This window comes from Polyodon spathula, chromosome 31 (genome assembly GCF_017654505.1).
Source record: "Polyodon spathula isolate WHYD16114869_AA chromosome 31, ASM1765450v1, whole genome shotgun sequence".
Classification (NCBI taxonomy): domain Eukaryota; kingdom Metazoa; phylum Chordata; class Actinopteri; order Acipenseriformes; family Polyodontidae; genus Polyodon; species Polyodon spathula.
Genome location: NC_054564.1, coordinates 2,308,515 through 2,322,957, shown reverse-complemented (window position 1 = coordinate 2,322,957; position 14,443 = coordinate 2,308,515). Strand labels below are relative to the sequence as shown.

Genomic DNA, 14,443 nt, shown 5'->3' with positions numbered 1-14,443 from the left:
CTGGGAGCATGCTGTACTGTACTGTATTACTGTATTGTGTTATAGTTTGTATTACAGGTTACAAGTGTATCAATTGTTTATTTTCCAAGGAAGAGGTTTGGCACAGTGTACCTTGACAGGAAAGAGGTCTGAGGAAGTGTTCCTTGACAGGGAAGAGGTCTGAGGAAGCATACCTTGACGGGGAAAAGGCTTGGGGCAGCGTACCTTGACAGGGAAGAAGTCTGAGGAAGCGTACCTTGACAGGGAAGAGGTCTGAGGAGGTGTACCTTGATAGGGAAGAAATTTGTGGAAGCGTACCTTGACAGGGAAGTCATGCAGCGATGCGTTGTTCGCTCCAATCGTGCAGCGGAATCGGAGCTGCTGCTCCTGAGCCCGTCCTGTCCCATCCCGCCGCTGGAACGCGGTGCAGCTCAGCCCAGTGTAGTGAGACGGCTTGATCAGGTACGCTTCCAGAGCGATGTTCCTGGAGCTCTGAGGGAGGCATTATAGATCACGTGTAAGAAAGTCAATCAATCAATCAACCTTTATTTAATATAGCGCCTTTCACAAAAGCAATGCCTCAAAGAGTTTTACATGGCTCAAACAGAAAATACAAGCAGGAAATACAAAAATCACAGTAAATGAAAATACATGCGCAGGACAGCAAACGCATAAAGTGAGTGCAGATACAGATTTGTCAGAATTTCTACTGTATCCTATTGTATTACACTGGGAATATACTGTACTGTGTTGTATTCTATCAAACTGGGAATATACATACTGTACGGTCTTACATTCTATTGTATTATACTAAATTGTATTGTTTGTGAGCACATCATATTGTATTGCATATGTAACATTGTACTCCCCATGCCACTGCACTGTGGCTGCAAAGCCCACCCCCCCCCCACCCCTTTCTGGACCGTACCACTACCCCTCACCCCTGTACCATGCTCAGGTCCTGTGCGTTGCGGTGCAGCCGCAGCCCTGCGATCCTCTCCAGTGATTGGACGATGGAGCTGCAGGCTCGCTCCTCCCTCTGTGCTCTCCACAGCACCAGCTCATCTACCTGCAACATGTTACTGACCATGTCCACAATCACCTCTGAGAGCTAGAGGGAGAGAGAATATAAACAAATCCCCTGGGGGAGAGAGAGAGAGAGAGACAGAGAGTGAGAGAGAGAGGGAAAGAGATATACCCCCTCTGTACCTCCCCTAGTGCACTGCCCCTCCTCACACCTTTCATATCTCACCTCCCTCACTGCTATCTGCCCTTTTACACCCCTGGTTACCCCCCCAATGACCTGATGCATCTGCCACCACACCTTCCCCCTAACCCACACCTGCCAACACACCTTCACTTCCGCCACTACTTCCCTCAGCTTTCACTTGTCCTCACCTTCACCCTCACTTCTGTCACTATTTCCACGCTCACTTTCCCCCCACCCTCACATACATCTACTATTCTCCTCCCTCTCATATCTGCCCGCTTGCCTCACTCACCTCTCGTATCTGCTCTGCATATCCGACGAACTTCTCCATCATCTGTGCCACGTACAGCACGTCCGCGGTGTCCGTGAAGCCCGCAGCCTCGGTCGTGTACACACGCAGCTGGAGGGCCAGCGTCAGAGCATTCGAGGCGTTGATCGGCATCTGGAGAGGACAGGGTTAAGAACATAAGAACATAAGAAAGTTTACAAACGAGAGGAGGCCATTCGGCCCATCTTGCTCGTTTGGTTGTTAGTAGCTTATTGATCCCAAAATCTCATCAAGCAGCTTCTTGAAGGATCCCAGGGTGTCAGCTTCAACAACATTACTGGGGAGTTGATTCCAGACCCTCACAATTCTCTGTGTAAAAAAGTGTCTCCTATTTTCTGTTCTGAATGCCCCGTTTTCTAAACTCCATTTGTGACCCCTGGTCCTTGTTTCTTTTTTCAGGCTGAAAAAGTCCCTTGGGTCGACACTGTCAATACCTTGTAGAATTTTGAATGCTTGAATTAGGTCACCACGTAGTCTTCTTTGTTCAAGACTGAACAGATTCAATTCTTTTAGCCTGTCTGCATATGACATGCCTTTTAAGCCCGGAATAATTCTGGTCGCTCTTCTTTGCACTCTTTCTAGAGCAGCAACATCTTTTTTATAGCGAGGTGACCAGAACTGAACACAATATTCAAGATGAGGTCTTACTAGTGCATTGTACAGTTTTAACATTACTTCCCTTGATTTAAATTCAACACTTTTCACAATGTATCCGAGCATCTTGTTAGCCTTTTTTATAGCTTCCCCACATTGTCTAGATGAAGACATTTCTGAGTCAACAAAAACTCCTAGGTCTTTTTCATAGATTCCTTCTCCAATTTCAATATCTCCCATATGATATTTATAATGTACATTTTTATTTCCTGCATGCAGTACCTTACAATTTTCTCTATTAAATGTCATTTGCCATGTGTCTGCCCAGTTCTGAATCTTGTCTAGATCATTTTGAATGACCTTTGCTGCTGCAACAGTGTTTGCCACTCCTCCTACTTTTGTGTCGTCTGCAAATTTAACAAGTTTGCTTACTATACCAGAATCTAAATCATTAATGTAGATTAGGAATAGCAGAGGACCTAATACTGATCCCTGTGGTGCACCACTGGTTACCACACTCCATTCTGAGGTTTTTCCTCTAATCAGTACTTTCTGTTTTCTACATGTTAACCACTCCCTAATCCATGTACATGTGTTTCCTTGAATCCCAACTGCGTTCAGTTTGAGAATTAATCTTTTGTGCGGGACTTTGTCAAAAGCTTTCTGGAAATCTAAATAAACCATTATTAAGAGAGAAGAGAGAGAGAAGGGGGTCAGGCTCTGGAATACAGTGGCACGCTTACTTCCAAATGTCTCAAATTCAAATTCATTTATTTAGCCAGGATAGAACCCTTGAGATATACATCTCATTTACAAGGGGGTTCCGACAGGAGAATGTGGCAACAAATAACATTCTAAAATCAAAGACAAAAAAGAGACAAATCACTCAAACAGGACAAAAACAGTCAAAACAAGACAAGTATCGAGGCAGTAGGCAGTGCCTCTCTCCCTCTCCCTCTGCTCTCACTCACCAGGACGAAGGTGTACAGTCCCCTCGTGATGTCGCTGGTATGCAGGCACTGCCTATAGTCCCCCTCCTCCCACCTCCCCGCCCTGTTACAGTGTCGCAGGGCCCTCTTCTCACTGGCGCCCCCGCTCATCGAGGTAGAACCAAAGGGGTACTGTAGGCAGGGCTGGAAGGCGGTGATGCCGGCCAGAGTGCGAGGCCACCTGAGGATGAAACAGAGAGAAGCAGAGAAGCAGAGAGGGAGAGAGGGTACAGAGAATCAGAGAGAGGGAGAATGCAGAGAATCAGAGAGAGGGAGAATCAGGGAGGGGGAGAGGGTGCAGAGAATCAGAGAGAGGGAGAATCAGAGAGGGGGAGAGGGTGCAGAGAATCAGAGAGAGGGAGAATCAGAGAGAGGGAGAGGGTGCAGAGAATCAGAGAGAGGGAGAGTGCAGAGAATCAGAGAGGAAGGAGAATCAGGGAGAGGGAGAGGGTGCAGAGAATCAGAGAGAGGGAGAGTGCAGAGAATCAGAGAGAGGGAGAGTCAGGGAGGGAGGGAGAGGGAGAGTGCAGAGAATCAGAGAGAGGGAGAATCAAGGAGAGGGAGAGGGTGCAGAGAATCAAAGAGAGGGAGAGTCAGAGAGAGGGAGAGTGCAGAGAATCAGAGAGAGGGAGAATCAGGGAGAGGGAGAGGGTGCAGAGAATCAGAGAGAGGGAGAGTGCAGAGAATCAGAGGGGGAGAAGCAGGGAGGGGGAGAGGGTGCAGAGAATCAGAAAGAGGGAGAGTGCAGAGAATCAGAGAGAGGGAGAATCAGGGAGAGGGAGAGGGTGCAGAGAATCAGAGAGAGGGAGAGTGCAGAGAATCAGGGAGAGGGAGAGGCAGAGAATCAGAGAGAGACAGAATCAGGAGAGGGTGCAGAGAATCAGAGAGGGGGAGACTCAGGGAGAGGGAGAGGGTGCAGAGAATCAGAGAGAGGGAGAGTGCAGAGAATCAGAGGGGGAGAGTCAGGGAGAGGGAGAGTGCAGAGAATCAGAGAGGGGGAGAATCAGGGAGAGGGAGAGGGTGCAGAGAATCAGAGAGAGGGAGAATCAGGGAGGGGGAGAGGGTGCAGAGAATCAGAGAGAGGGAGAGTGCAGAGAATCAGAGAGAGGGAGAATCAAGGAGAGGGAGAGGGTGCAGAGAATCAAAGAGAGGGAGAGTGCAGAGAATCAGAGAGGGAGAATCAGGGAGAGGGAGAGGGTGCAGAGAATCAGAGAGAGGGAGAGTGCAGGAGAATCAGAGAGAGGGAGAGTCAGGGAGAGGGAGAGAGTGCAGAGAATCAGAGAGGGGGAGAATCAGGGAGAGGGAGAGGGTGCAGAGAATCAGAGAGAGGGAGAATCAGGGAGGGGGAGAGGGTGCAGAGAATCAGAGAGAGGGAGAGTGCAGAGAATCAGAGAGAGGGAGAATCAGGGAGAGGGAGAGGGTGCAGAGAATCAGAGAGAGGGAGAGTGCAGAGAATCAGAGAGGGATAATCAGGGAGAGGGAGAGGGTGCAGCGAATCAGAGAGAGGGAGAGTGCAGAGAATCAGAGAGAGGGAGAGTGCAGAGAATCAGAGGGGGAGAATCAGGGAGAGAGGGAGAGGGTGCTGAGAATCAGAGAGGGGGTATAGCTCAAAAGTGCAGCACTAATACAAAGAGAGACCTACGTAGGACATATTCTATGGTTTAGATGATGTGATGACCTTGTTTTCTACTCTGCAGTCTCTCTCTTTCTCTCTCCAGGCTGTGTTCCTACCTGAAACCCCTCCTGTTTGTGATTCTCTCAGCTGGACTCTAGTTCTATTCTCTCTGGTGTACAGTAGATGTTGTGATGACATAGTTACTCTACTCTCCAATCTCTCTCTCTCTTTTTCTCTCTCTCTCATGAGCTGCTGCACAGAAGGTCTGTGCTCTGTTTATTTTTTTCTGAATTTTCACTGTTTTATTAGCGGATTCATTTAAAGTTGTGGATGTTGCTTTCAGAGGAGGCTGACATTTTCTGGAGTTAAGGTCGCTCCTGAGCAATTTTGCTCCCTGAAAATGTGTGAGTTGGAGGTAGGGGAGTTGGAAAATGTGAAAACATTAGGTCTGCAGCCCGAATGAATGGTGCTATTGTGTTTCTCTCCAGCACGGAGTTGGTGAATAGTGTAGTTGAACAGGGTACAGTACTGCAGGGCACACTTACACCTGTGCTACCCCTTGCTGCACCGACAAGAAAGAACACTGCATCTAATGTCCGCCCGTATTTACATAATGAAACTCTAGAGAGGGAATTGGCCAGACACGGGCAGACTGTGTCGGGGATTAAGCGCTTTCCAATGAAATGTAAAGCTTTGCAGCTGAAACACGCTGTCTCTTTCTGAAGGCAGCTTTATATGATTCTTAATAATATAAAATGAAGACCTAAATGTTGTACTGAAATTTTATATTTGATAATTATGATTATGTAATATATGTTACTTCAAAGCTAAAAAAGCATCACTGAATGACACTGAAGTACAGGGAGCACTCAATCAATTCAGGTTTCACAGTGTATCACAGGTTGATGGCCCCACACAGTATTTCTTTGGTCTGGAGAAGAAGAAGTACGCTGATCCGCTGCCTGCACTCAGTGTCAGGGCGTGAGCTGTGGGAGCCGGGGGAGATCCGTGGGAGAGTTTTACTCCCAGCTGTTTTCCAGTGAGCTGCAGGACAAAAAGGATGGCACGCAGCGGTTATACAGCGACCTACCACAGGTCCCTAAAGAGGAGGGCAGCCTGGAGAGGACGCTCACGCTGCAGGAGCTCACAGGCCTTGCAAGAGCTGAGCGACGGTAAAGCCCCCAGCATCAACAGGCTCCCAGAGAAATTTGACAAAACTTTTTGGGGCCTGCTAGGTGAGGATTTGCTGACTGTATTTGAAGAAAGTCTGGCCCAAGGAAAGATTCCCCTCAGCTGCAGGAGGGCAGTTGTCACATTACTAGCAAAAGAACTGGAGACCTGTCATCTTGCTGTGTGCTGAATATAAAATAATATCTAAGGCATTGACCAACAGACTGAAAGAGGTGCAGGGGCATGTGATACAAAACGCACTGTGTGCCTAACAGGTCAGTCTATGACAATATTTTTTCTGATTCGGGATGCTATTGGGTCTCAATACTGGTCTGATTTCTCTATATTAGGAAAATTTGGGTTCAATCCTGGTCATGATTCAGATGATGAATGGTGACATTCAGAGTGTGATGAAAATGGTGGCTTAAGTGCACCTTTTAAACTGCAGAGGGGAATCGGACAAGGCTGCTCCATGTCGGGATGTTGTACTCTCTGGCTATTGAGTCTATGCTACATGAGCTGAAGAGAGTTATGAGTGGACTGTCTCTCCCACACTGTCCCAGCACTCCCCTTCGACTATCCACGTGCACCGATGACATTGTGGTGATAGTGAGGAGCCAGGAAGATGTCTTCAGTCAAAATAAACTGGGCAAAGAGCAGTGCAATGCTTATAGGGAACTGGAAGACCCCAACCTTCCAAGCAGGATTACAATGGGTGGGAGAGGTCTCAAATACCTAGGGGTGTACCTGGGGGATGAGGCCAGCATTCAAAGGAACTGGGAAGGGGTTCTGGAGGAGGTAGCGCTGGCTGTTCCCGAAGCTGTCATACAGAGGTAGGGCCCTTATTACCAACCACCTGGTAGCCTGCACACTGTGGCACAGGCTGGCGTGATGGTTTTAAATATTTTAGCTATCATAGAAAAGTCTATTTTTATCTCTTTTAACATCAATGGTTGTGGACAGTCTTTTAAAAGAGTAGTTGTTTTAATTTTTTAAGCAGAAAAGGGCTGGGGTTGTGTTGCTGCAGGAGACGCACACTGACCAGGAGAATGAGACGGTCTGGCTGTTACAGTGTGTAGGGGGGCCGGGTCAGTATGTATTCACGGCTCCAGCACCAGCGCGGGATTAGCTGTGTTTTTTTAAAATCAGACCTGGGTGTGAGTGTACAGCAGCTAGAAGAAATTGAGAAAGGGTGGCTGCTAAAAGCACAAACACAAATAGCTGGTTTTAACTTTACCTTCATAAATATGCACGCCACTAATACGGGAAGAGAAAGAGCTGTATTGTTTAACAAGTTACATCAAACCATTTAAAAAATTAGTAATAATGCCGTATTAGTGGTTGGGGGGTGGTTTTAATTGCACTGTAGATTTTACTAAAGACAGAAATACTGAAGAGCCATATCCTCAGTCTTTCAGACTTTTCAGACAGATCTTTCAGTCCAGTGACCTGGATGACGTATGGAGGTGTCTGCACCCTCATGGGTGGGATGATGGATAAGCTGAGGGAGCGGTTGCACAGCTGGCAGGGGCTGCTGGCTCAGGGAAGGGTCCTGGTCATCAATAATTTGGTGGCCTCCTTGTTATGGCACAAGCAGGCCCTTCTTGCTGGTACTCAGCGGCTGGGTGGCTGGGCTGGCGCTCTGACAGTCTGGCTGAGAGCATGATCAATGAGCTGAAGAATTCTCTCTCCCCGGGGCTCAAGGAGGCATTGGGTGAGGGGTATCTGGGGCGTCAGATCAGGGAGGGGTCCCCATTTTCCCTACAGCTTTATTATCTCCAAGTTTAGTTGAGGAAGAGGGAGGGGAAGGACTAAGATTAGGGAAAGTGGAGAAGGTGAAGAATATAGCTCTCCATGGACCAGACGGGAAAAGGCTATATGAGCTGCATTTTAAAATAGTTCAGTTTAACCAGCTAAAAAGGATTGTGGATACAACATGGAGAAGTCACTTGCAGGAAGAAGAAGAAAGAGACGGTATGGAGGGGGGTGTTATACAAACTGCCCTTAACCAAGAGAGCAGGGACCTGCAGTGGAGGATCTGTGCTGTGTCTACGGGACGGCTCCTCCACACAGTGGACCCCAGCATCAGTGCTGAGTGCTGTTTCTGTGGGGAGGAGGAGACAGTGTTCCACATGCTCAGTGACTGGGTCAGGCTGGGGTCGCTCTTTCACCTCGTGCGGGATCTCCTGCACGTTCTTGGGGTGACTTTCAGTAAGGAGATTTTTATTTTTGGGTTCCCCTATAGTTTTCAAACAAGAACTGGGAGTGTTTTAATTAATTTTATCTTACAGTAAAGATTTTAGAGACAGGGTTAAAAGATGTAGTCAGATGATTTGGTATTTCAGTGGTCAGTCGGGTAACGGTGGATTTGAATTAACTTAAAACCGTCAGTATCCTGGAGCGCTTTCAGGAGAGGCTTGTGCTCAGCGAGTGAGGAGGGAGCGCTCCAGTTTATCTTCTAGTTTTAATTTGCTTTTGGATTTTATTGTTTTACAGTGTTTTTATTAATTTGGTATTAATGTGTTTTTACAGAAAAAAACACTGTTTAGATATTTTTATATTGTGTTTTTATTTATATTTTATGATCCTTTTCAATCTGTTTTTAAGGAAAGCATGCTGCTTCTTTTAGGATTTTATGCTGGTGCGCTGGGGAGGGTTCTGTTAGTGTCTCTCTCGCTCTCTCGCACTCGCTCTCTCTCTCCCCTCTCAGCTGTGCTCTTACCTGAAGTCTCCTCTGTTGTTAGTCACTTTCTCAGCCACACAGTAGGTGGTGCTGGAATCCAGCACCACGACCTCAACACTGCGGGACACGTTCCCTCGCTCCGTGGACACCACGCACTCCCACGTTCCGCTCGCTGCCACGCGCACGCTGGACAGGATCAGCTCGCTGTAGGACACGGCCAAACATGACCCACCAATAAGACTTCTACATAACCATTAACCCTACACTCAGCTGCTGGTCAGAGCCAGGGTCACACAGCTGCGCCACCTGCTGGACATGCAGCAGTGCTGCTGGCGGAGTGTGGAGAGCCTGGCTCTCTTTCAGTCTCCCAGTGTCTCTCAGTGTCTCTCAGTGTCTCAGTGTTAATTAATACAGGGTCTATGTACTAATTAACATAGGGTCTATATAGGGTCTTAAGTTTTCAACAGGAAAGACTGTTTAATGAACCTCCGTAGACAATATTATATTGGGCATGCATGCTTAAGCTTACCACACAGCCTCCTTAAGTAAATGTATAGCTAATTCACTGATAGTAATTGTATTGGTTTTGTTTAGTGCTGTGTATGTTGCTGTCGGTATGTTATCAATGTTCCGCCCTCCTTCCCTACAGCATCCCCTACCCACCTGGTGACGAGGGTGCAGTCGTGCAGCACGCTATCCTCCAACCACACCGCCGCCTCGGGGTCGGAGGTCACACTGTGACCGTTGTGCCGCCAGTGTATTGACGTGCTGTTGTCCAGCAGGGCGGCGGTGCACTGCAGAGGGAAGCGATCCCCCTGGAACACGACCTGCCGGAGCGAGGGTAGCAGGGAGAGAGTGTGCAGCTCCAGGGCTCCGTCTGAGAGGAGAGAGAGAGAGGGGGGGTTAATATTGCACCTTTCACTCTGGAACACTGCTCCCCAGCTCTCTGAGAGGAGAGAGAGAGAGAGAGAGAGAGAGAGAGAGAGAGAGAGGTTAATATAGCACCTTTCACTCTGGGACACTGCTCCCCAGCTCTCTGAGAGGAGAGAGAGAGAAAGAGAGAGAGAGAGAGAGAGAGAGAGAGAGAGAGAGAGAGAGAGAGAGAGAGAGAGAGAGAGAGAGGTAATATAGCACCTTTCACTCTTGAAACACGGGGGTCGAGAGGAGAGAGAGAGAGATGAGAGCATCTGAGAGAGGAGAGAGAGAGAAGAGAGAGAGAGAGAGAGAGAGAGAGAGAGAGAGAGAGAGAGAGAGAGAGAGAGAGAGAGAGAGAGAGAGAGCGAGCGAGCGAGCACCTTTCACCCCTGACATTCTCCACAGTCTCAGAAAGAGTTATCAGTGTCTCTGGGTCTTTCAGTCTCTGAGTCTGTCTCAGTGCGAGTGTCAGTGTCTCAGTGTGTCAGTCTTTCAGTGTGTATGTCAGTGTGTCTCAGTGTGAGTGTGACAGTATGTGTTTGTCTTTTAATCTCTCAGTGTATCTCACTGTCTCTGTGTCTCTCACTGCCTCTCAGTGTGTCTCACTGTCTCTGTGTGTCTCGCTGTCTCTGTGTGTCTCACTGTCTCTGTGTGTCTCACTGTCTCTCTGTGTGCTTTGTCTCTGTGTGTCTCGCTGTCTCTGTGTGTCTCACTGTCTCAGTGTGTCTCGCTGTCTCACTGTCTCTCGGTATGTTGCACTCACCACAGTGCAGTTGGCTCTCTCTCAGCCCGCGCAGTGGTTTGCCCTGGAGGCTGCTGGGATAGGCACAGAGCGTCTCCTCAGACAGGCGTGCCGCCCTGCTGCGGAAGAACCCGGGAACCCAGCGCAGGGCACAGTCACAGGTCAGGAACGGGGAGTTGAAATCCCTGAGGGGAGAGTCAAAAAGACATGACAACCTGGACAGGCTCTCACCTACCAGCAACTCTGAACACGTGACCTTTACAGCCACTGTCAAACTCTGATGTGTCTGACCAATCCCGGTCCTGGAGGGCCATTCCACTCCAGGTTTAGCAGATCAAGGCAGATAATGAACTATTTCAGGGTCTGGATGGAGGTTCAATTAAACAATTTAAAACAGGGCTGCAACAAAGACCAGGGCCTCTATGTATCCCCCTTCTAAACTGTATGCATGCACATTCCAGCAGAACATGTGGGGTTTATCAACACTGAGGTTTGCGTGAGAAAGTTCGTAGACTCACACACACTCTGGACCATGCATACGAGTTTCCTTGTGTTCGAATGATGGCACTACAAGAGAAGATCACTCTCCCATTCATATTTAGGCAGCAGTATGATATGAATATGGGTTTCCACCACCATGACTTTTACTTAATAAGCAGGTCGTCCACGTTCTTGTGACTCCCTTGTTTCAGCTGTGCTGGAAACTACAGAACACATTACTATGAAACTGCAAGCTGTAGGAGGTGTGTAGGCTATTAAGATTTATTTTTTATAAATTCACAAACGTCAAAACATCATGTGAAATTGGATCTGGTACTTCTGGAAGATTGCTTCCTAAAGGCAGTCTTCATGGAAGTGCGTGAGACGCTGGGTCCCAGGTTGCACAGACCAGCCAAGCGCACACACCCTACTGCCTATATTCGGGTTCTGTCTTCTACTACAATTGGCTTTAAGACCACTGATACCTTTTAAATGCAGATCAGTGACATAATTTCACAAGCCTCTTTCAGAGTATTGATGCCTGGGCTTTTGGACCACCTACTAAATGAACAGGCTATAGCTGATACCGTCTCCATCTACTAAATGTTGTGGCTAAATGGCCCCTAGAGTGGAAGGGCCAACTTTGGCCACCCCTGCTCTAGATTATAAGCAATCAGTTCCAGTGTTCCTCTATATAACACTGTGTTCCGCCTTCTAATGAGAATACAATGTGGGGAAGCTATAAAAAAGGCCAACAAGATGCTCGGATATCTAGTGAAAAGTGTTGAATTTAAATCAAGGGAAGTAATTTTAAAAAACTGTACAATGCACTAGTAAGACCTCATCTTGATTATTGTGTGCAGTTCTGGTCACCTCGCTATAAAAAAGATATTGCTGCTCTAGAAAGAGTGTGAAGAAGAGCGACCAGAATTATTCCGGGCTTAAAAGGCATGTCATATGCAGACAGGCTAAAATAATTGAATCTATTCAGTCTTGAACAAAGAAGACTACGTGGCGACCTAATTCAAGCATTCAAAATTCTACAAGGTATTGACAGTGTCGACCCAAGGGACTTTTGCGGCATAAAAAAAAAAACAAGGACCAGAACAGAAAATAGGAGGCAGTTTTGTACACAGAGAATTGTGAGTGTCTGGAATCAACTCCCCAGTAATGTTGTTGAAGCCGACACCCTGGGATCCTTCAAGAAGCTGCTTGATGAGATTCTGGGATTAATACTACATCCAAATGAGCAACATGGGCCGAATGGCCTCCTCTTGTCTGTAACCTTTCTTATGTTCTGATGTTCTAATACAAGTGCTAGTGGAATGGCATTATGTGGCAAATGGGAGCCATGACTGTAGAGCCCTATATTTGTTTTTGTGATATAAAGGGGCACCTTAAACGGTAGCAGCACAGTGTGCTACAGTACCCCTCCTCCCCCAGTACTCACACTAGCTTGAGGGACACCAGTGCCTGCAGCACCCCCCGCTCCAGGGAGGAGAAGATATTCCCAGACAGATCCCTGAAAGAGAGACACACGCTGATCCAGATTCCAACCAATACTGTAGATACTTCATCCATATCCATTAGACATACAGAAAGAAACCTGATCAAGTCAATGACTGGGTTTCAACTAGAAGTCTTTCTGATTGTCTTCAATTAGGAAGAAGAGCGGAGAGAATAGACATAGAGCCACGGTTCAGACAGGTGCAGCTGCAATCCATTAACATATATATGACTTGTACAACATTAATAAATAAAGGAATACCAAAGGAAACTTACCCACAAGCGTGTCACTAAGTCTTTTTCAGTGTCTTCAAACTGATTGGAAACGCCGGTCATTGGATTTTAGTTTCTTTTAGTATTTCTTAATTCTGCTCTATTGAGTGTTTACAGTCATGAAAACATGAATAAATTACTTCTAAAAAAGTTTAAAATAGACACCAAAGTATTTAAACAGTATATTAACAGAGCTGCCAATATTAACAAATACAAGAGCCGACTATTCGACTGTCGCATCAGCAGTCGCCCTGCACCTATCTCATACACTGCATGATCAGGCAGGTCCACTGCAACCCATTCGAAAGCACAGCTCCTGTCTGCAGCAGTGCGGTGCCCTTACAGCTTTGTGAGGTTGTTGAGTCCCTGGAACACATCGGGAGACAGGCAGCCTATTCTGTTCTTGGACAGGTCCCTGGGAGAGGAGAGAGAGAGAGAGAGAGAGAGAGAGAGAGAGAGAGAGAGAGAGAGAGAGAGAGAGAGAGAGGGGGGGGGAGAGGGGGGAGAGAGAGAGATTGAGAGAGAGAGAGAGAGAGAGAGAGAGAGAGAGAGAGAGGAGAAGGGAGAGGGGAGAGAGGGGGGTGGAAGAGGGAGAGGGGAGACAGAGAAGAGAAAGGGGAAATAGGGGAGAGAGGGAAGAGGGGGAGAGGAGGAGAATGCTTACCTCTGAGTTACAGCATTTCAAAACAAATCATTACTACTATACATCATTAATTTATAGAACAACACCTTGAAACGTGTTCACGTCACTTTCTTTTGCCTGTGTTTCATGGGTACCAGTGTTTGCTGCTTTACTTTGCTCTATTCTGCGGTAGGTTCCACAGTTGTTGTATTGATGGAATGGTTTTTTCAACAATAGAAATCACACACTGTAGTGCACTGAGACATACCCTCCGGCAGCGAAGCGATCTGATTGGTTGTAAAGGCTGTGATGGTGTACAATGCAATGTAACCTGCACACCTGTCTTACTGACAGTGAAGGGGATTCTGCAGTGTCGTTTCTGCTTTATTCTTTGCCACACTTACTAACTATTCCAGAACAAAATCATGGACCCCCTGGCCGTTGTGGTGATTGCTGCAGTGAGGGAGCCCGTCCTACGCTTGTTAAAGAAATTTGATTGGTTAGCAGGCTTAAATCAGACTTCGAAGCATGGGAAGATAAACATGCTTTATCACATAAATCCTGTCTTCTTGAATCTAGGGGCTGATTAACAGCAGTTCCACTGGTTCTCCTGTAGGCGGTGCTATTGTGATGTTATAATCAGAGGCCAGTATCTGTACTGGGTACTGCTGCAGACCCTCAGCAGAGAGCCTTGTTAGTATTATATGCACTCAGACACAGAGAAACCCTTGGAAAGATTGCATGAGTATTACATGCACTCAAACAGGACAGGGCTTGGTCAAGGTGTGTGTGTGTGTGTGTGAGACAGTGTGTTTGTCACAATATGTCAGTGAGTTTGTGTGCCAGTGCCCTTATAAAAGATTACATTGGTAAATGGGCATAATATTTTTGCAGTTTTTCCCATTGCTTTTACCATGGTTCTGGTATGCATTCACCACAGTTTACCATGCCTGTCTGTGCTTTACACTGCTTTTCTGTGCTTCTCTGTGCTTCCCTATGCTTCCCTGTGCTTCCCTGTGCTTCCATATGCTTCCATGTGCTTCCCTATGCTTCCCTATGCTTAACTGTGCTTCCCTATGCTTCCCTGTTCTTCCCTGTGCTTCCCTATGCTTAACTGTGCTTCCCTGTGCTTCCCTATGCTTTCACTGTGCTGTGCTCTCTGAAGGTTCACTCACAGTCTGCGCAGCTCGCTCAGTCCTTGCAAGGCTCCGGGGAGAATGGTGCTGATCAGATTTCTCTTCAGGTCCCTGTGGACAGACAGACAGACAGACAGACAGACAGACAGACAGACAGACAGAGTGAGATGCCGAGAGAATATATCACAGTTCTAAGTTAGC

General features: G+C 47.3%; 1 protein-coding gene across 1 annotated transcript in view; it reads right to left on the bottom strand.

The window, feature by feature from the left end:
* The window catches only part of adgra2 (adhesion G protein-coupled receptor A2), an 89,379-nt gene that overhangs the window by 21,823 nt on the left and 53,113 nt on the right, over nucleotides 1-14,443 (bottom strand). The window contains exons 3-12 of the mRNA XM_041233383.1: nucleotides 14,282-14,353; nucleotides 12,828-12,899; nucleotides 12,156-12,227; nucleotides 10,247-10,410; nucleotides 9,232-9,445; nucleotides 8,608-8,772; nucleotides 3,083-3,281; nucleotides 1,482-1,631; nucleotides 929-1,090; nucleotides 298-471 (exon numbers count right to left, since the gene is read on the bottom strand). Coding sequence (XP_041089317.1) covers nucleotides 298-471; nucleotides 929-1,090; nucleotides 1,482-1,631; nucleotides 3,083-3,281; nucleotides 8,608-8,772; nucleotides 9,232-9,445; nucleotides 10,247-10,410; nucleotides 12,156-12,227; nucleotides 12,828-12,899; nucleotides 14,282-14,353 — 1,444 coding nt within the window. The remainder of the gene's footprint in view (nucleotides 1-297; nucleotides 472-928; nucleotides 1,091-1,481; nucleotides 1,632-3,082; nucleotides 3,282-8,607; nucleotides 8,773-9,231; nucleotides 9,446-10,246; nucleotides 10,411-12,155; nucleotides 12,228-12,827; nucleotides 12,900-14,281; nucleotides 14,354-14,443) is intronic.